The 5343-nt window shown below is 39.7% G+C and overlaps 1 protein-coding gene across 1 annotated transcript; it reads right to left on the bottom strand.

Annotated features, from left to right (window-relative positions):
- Positions 1 to 416: 416 nt before the first annotated feature.
- Positions 417 to 4796, bottom strand: LOC107434247 (MDIS1-interacting receptor like kinase 2). Its single transcript, XM_016045696.4, has 3 exons — positions 1149 to 4796; positions 664 to 1059; positions 417 to 558 (listed from the first exon to the last, which is right to left on the bottom strand). Exons 1-2 carry the CDS (start codon positions 4459 to 4461, stop codon positions 677 to 679), a joined length of 3696 nt encoding a protein of 1231 aa, XP_015901182.3. The 5' UTR covers positions 4462 to 4796; the 3' UTR covers positions 417 to 558; positions 664 to 676.
- Between the last annotated feature and the right edge of the window lie 547 nt (positions 4797 to 5343).

The following is a 5343-nucleotide window of genomic DNA, read 5'->3' as shown; positions in this document are numbered from 1 at the left end:
ACATAAAAAGAAAAATGAACCAAGAAGAATTTCTAGAAGGCAAAGCATGATGGAACGGATGATGCTTATCCAATGTCAGTCTTTATCGCAATGGAGAAAAGGGCGAAATTAGAAACAGACATTATAAATTAACAAATAAGCATTTCCACCATTGGCAGCCAAGTTTTGACTTTGGAAAATAAAAAGTATTAAAAGGTAGAAAATATATATCTGAACTTCAGCTAAAAGCCAGCACGTGAAAATCAAATAGTCAGAGGACTTTTAAGGGATTGAAATAAAACAAGCCTTTTTTAATTAATTACGATGTTTACCGGTATTTGAGCAAGTTGATAGAAAATAGGCTCCCAAATGTTCCAACCTCAACAACCATGACTCCGTCAACATTTGGAAAAAATAAACAAAAAAGACAAAATAAATAATAATAATAATAATAAATACTTTAATAAATAAGCATGAAAATCAATTGGTTCCCAGTCAAACTTAGACCCGGTCAATCTCGAGGGCTCTTACACAATTTATTCGAAAAATGACGGAAACTGAGGATTCAGCTGTGAGCCACTAGATTACCCAAAAAAAAAAAAAAAACTGTGAGGCGCAAGCATTACCAGGAGCCCTCGAGAGAGAGAGAGAGAGAGAGAGAGATTTGCTGATATGGAGCCTTACCCATTTTGCTGTTCTATTTACTAAGACCAGTTAGCTTTTGCAGTGAAATGGTGGAAAATGGCTGGGGCAAGTAAGGCTGAGTCCGAGCAGATAATTCTTGAGCTACATGGCGCATTGTGGGCCTTGACTCAGGATTAGTCCGAGTGCAAGTCAAAGCTACTTGAACCAAAAAAACCACAGCTTCAGCCAATTCACCATTAGGTGCAGACAGCCTCTGGTCTATAACATCTTTCAAAAGCAATTCAACATTCTTATCTTCCGCTAATGTTTTAGACGAAACCGACCATAATGACGCAAGTATTTCACCAGGATGTTTTCCCATCATTATTTCCAATGCCACCACTCCAAAACTATATACATCGCATTTGTCCGTCACTCTCATTGTTTGTGCTAACTCTGTAATAAATTAAAAAAATAAAAATAATTCAAAGGATATATATATATATATATATATTGATAAAATAAAACTAAAAATATTAATTTACCTGGGGCCATGTAACCGTACGACCCAGCAACGTTGGTCCAGTTGGATGAGTTGGGATTCAATAGTTTCGCCGTTCCGAAATCCGAAAGCCGTGGCTCGAAATCCGATCCCAGCAATATATTGTTCAGAGAAACATCCCGGTGAACGATCGGAGGCAAACAGTCATGGTGCAAATAGGCCAGCGCGTGAGCGAGTCCTTGCACGATTCTGATCCTTTTTTCCCAACCCAGATGATCTTCTACCTTATTATCCAAACCGTACAATACTTTACCCAAGCTTCCTCTCTCTAAGTATTCGTATACCAAGTACATACAACCCCTCCTGGAGCAAAACCCATATAGCTTTATGATATTCCGGTGCCGGACTTCCGTCAGAGTTCTTATCTCGTTCTCGAAACTTTGCCGGTTTATCGCGGGAATATCGGCCGAGTCTTCCATATTCAGACGCTTCACTGCAACAGCGAGACCGGAAGACAAAACCGCTTTGTAGACTACACCGAACCCTCCTTTTCCGATGCAGTAGTTGGAGTTGAACTCCTCGGTGGCTTTCAGGATTTCAAGGAATGTGAATTTCGCTTCTTTTTCCCATATCATGGATTCCGATTTCTCCATATCTTTGAGACTTTTGATTTCTTCGTCTTGGAACTTGGATTTTCGATTCATAAAAATTATGCAGAACACAGTGGCAAACACTAATAGAGTACATGTGGGAACGAGGACTCCGATCAGAATCTTCCTGGTACTTTTGTTGGATTTTTTGTTGGACAATAATGCACATGGAGTCAACCAAGATACATTTCCACACAAACCAGAGTTTCCAACAAAAGCATTTGCAGGAGGGTTTTGGAAAAAGCTTCCATCGGTTGGAATTGGACCGCTCAAGTTGTTGTGGGAAAAATCTGCCGATTGCAGACTAGACATTTCGGAAAGCGATGAAGGAATCTGACCCGAGAGATGGTTATTAGAAAGATTCAGAATTTCCAAGGCTTTAAGCTTGAAGAAGTTTGACGGGATTTGCCCTGATAGCAAATTGCTGCTGAGATCCAACACAGCTTGCAAGGAAACCAAGTTGCCGAGCTCGGACGGTATTTCGCCTGAGAGATTGTTGTGGCTTAGGTTCAGGCTTGATAGTTTCTCACAATTTTCGAGCACTTTTGGAATGCTGTTGGAAAATTTGTTTGCTGATAAATCAAGCAATTCTAAAGCAGTCAGCTTGCTTATATTCTGTGGGATTTCGCCCGACAAATGGTTGTGGCTGAGATTGAGATGGAATAGCCGCTCTAGATTCCCCAGTTCTGGTGGAATTTCACCAGTCAATCCATTGGAGTCCAGGGTCAGACGTTCTAACTGACGCAGCTTTCCAAGCTCAGGTGGGATATGCCCTGAAATTTTATTCCGATCCATCTGCAAGTTTGTGAGATTATGACATTCACCCCACTTGGCTGATATTTCACCCACGAACTGGTTTTCACTTAGAGAAACGAATTCTAGACTTGGATAAACTCCAAATGCATCAGTAATGTTGCCTGTGAGTTTGTTCTTATCGAGACGTGCTCTTCTTAATCCAGAACAATTTCTCAAGCACTCAGGCAATTGCCCTCTAAAACTGTTGTTATTCACTGTGAGAACCTCAAGCGCATAGCCGCTGCATAGTTCTGGCGGCAGTTCTCCGGAGAAACTGTTGTTTGAAAAGCTAACTGTAACCAAACCAGGACTGTTCTTTCCAAAATCTCTTGGAATTGTTCCACTGAAATTATTGGTGAACACAGAGAATCCCACCAACTTACTGAGGCTAGAAATGGTATCCGGCAACTCACCGGACAATTCATTGGTGTTGACATCGAAACTAACCAGGGACGTCATGTTTCCAATCTCCGGCGGTATTGTCCCAATGAGGTTGTTGTAGAAAAGTTGGATGTATTCAAGGTTTGTGAGACTATACAGAGTGAGAGGTATTGGACCAGAGAGATGGTTTCCCGAGAGGTCTAATTCTTTCAGGGCTTTCATGTTTTCTATCTGATGGGGAATTGGGCCAGATAAGCTATTATTGTACAGATAAAGGAGAGTAAGATTTTCCAACAAGCCAATCTCCGGCGGAATTTCCCCACTAAAGTTATTGTTTTGAAGTTGCAGGGAGTCCAGTTGAGTCCAGTTGGAGATGAGATCAGGGGAAATTGTGCCAGAAAAAAAATTATCAGATAAACCCAACTTGACAATATTTTTGATGTTGGACAGGGACGGAGGAAGCTCCCCACTGAGATGATTCAGAGCTAAGGCTAAGTAGGTGAGTTTAGTACAAGAACCAAGCTCACGAGGGATTGTTGAGTTAAGCAAATTTTGCCGGAGATCCAGGTGGGAAAGCCCCTTGAGTTGGCTTATGGAGGAAGGAATTTTACCTTGAAAGGAATTGTTGAAGAAATCAAGAAGTTCAAGTTTAGGTAAAAAGCCAATGTCTTCAGGAATTGTTCCAGAGAAGTAGTTGTTTGCCAGATTGAGATTTATGAGATTCGAAAGTTTGGAGATGTTTGATGACAAGGGTCCCCTGAACTGGCAATTTGTGAGATTGAGATTTTCAAGCTTGCCCAGATTGCTAAATACCCATTCTGGTATTTGGCCGGTCAATTCCTGATTCTGGGACAAGTCTAGGAACGTCAAGTTCCCACTATCTGATATGAAATCTGGGAATTCTGAATCAAGACTGTTGAGATAAAGATCAAGGTAGGTCAACAATGGCATGGATGAAAATTTCGACCAGTCAGGGGATTCTAAGTAGTTTGATCCAAGGTCCAAGTACCATACCTTTTGGAGATCGCTGAGCTGATAGGGAATGGTACCATTGAGATTGTTGTTGTGGAAACTAAGATAGCGAAGCTCCGTTAACCTGCTTATCTCCAAAGGTATTTCACCTCCCAAAAAGTTGTTGCCAATGTCCAACAAAGTGAGCTTGGACAGGTTTCCAATGGCTGCGGGTATTGGGCCGCTGAGAGTGTTGTTGTTGAGGTTAAAGACGGTGAGATTAAGAAACGGAGTGAAATTGAAGTGGGTTAGAGTTCCGGTGACATTGAGGTTGGAGAGGTCTATTTGGGAGACTGTTGCGGTGGAGTTGTCACAGACGATGGAAGACCAGTTGCAGAGGTTGTTGAGATTGGTAAGGGACCATGAATTTAGTGAAGCTGGTGGAGAAGACAAGCTCTTCTTCCATTGGACAAGAGCTTCAGCTTGGGTTCTTGCAGATGCTGCTGTCTTCAATGGAAGCAAGGAGAGCAAGAGAACATGAACAAGGAGAAGAAGAGGATAATTCTGTATGGGTTTCATAATGGTGTTGACTTTCCGCTATGTTTGAAATCTTGATCTGCCCAATGTGTGTTTGCTCTCATGTTACCTTTATAGACAAAAGTGAGGCGGAGGATTTTTGTATGCTGGAAAGCATATAAGTCCTTATTTCTATATTTACCATAATTTGTCTACTTAGAGAAAAAGTAAAAAATAAAAATAAAGCATTTTCCTTATCGCGTAGGCGTTATTTTCTTTGGTTGCGCGCTGTGTGAAGTGGACATCTAATCGAAAAGAGGCGCACATATGACTGTGTAATATCGTTTTAGATGTCAAGGTCATTTTCTATATTCATATTTGAAGTTTTGTTTACGTTCAACTTATTATTATAGTTCCACATAAATTTTTCAAACTAATTTTAATTCTTTGCCACAAAATGAAAATATGCAAGTCAACCAGGTAATTGGAATTTTATTTTATTTTTTAAAAAACAGAACAAATACATACTGCCTCTTCCTAGGGACTCCAAGCGAAGCCATTGAAATGGTGAACATAAGAGTATGGAGGATAATGACTGTTCCTTCACTGTTTAATATATGACTGAGCAGCTGTTAAGATATCAATCTGTTTTTATTTTTATTTTTTTATTATTTTTTATGTGGGTACATTATATTATATGCATAGTTCATTTATGTGCATACAGTTATTTAATATTGAATTTAGGCAAAATACAAACAAGCAATAAATACAATGAGACACTAAAAATTTAAAGTGGTCTATGGGCGAAGAGGTCAAAGAAATTTCATTAGAACACAAAGGAGATCAATAAACTCTCATAAACTAAAAAAATATTTTACTTATATTATGGGGGAGCAAGTAATATTAAAAAGTTTTTTTTGCACAAAAAATTCTTTTAACCCTTTT

The sequence above is a fragment of the Ziziphus jujuba genome, chromosome 9 (genome assembly GCF_031755915.1).
Source record: "Ziziphus jujuba cultivar Dongzao chromosome 9, ASM3175591v1".
NCBI classification, from domain to species: domain Eukaryota; kingdom Viridiplantae; phylum Streptophyta; class Magnoliopsida; order Rosales; family Rhamnaceae; genus Ziziphus; species Ziziphus jujuba.
Note: the sequence above shows the minus strand (reverse complement) of the source record. Positions and strands in the feature narration are given on the sequence as shown.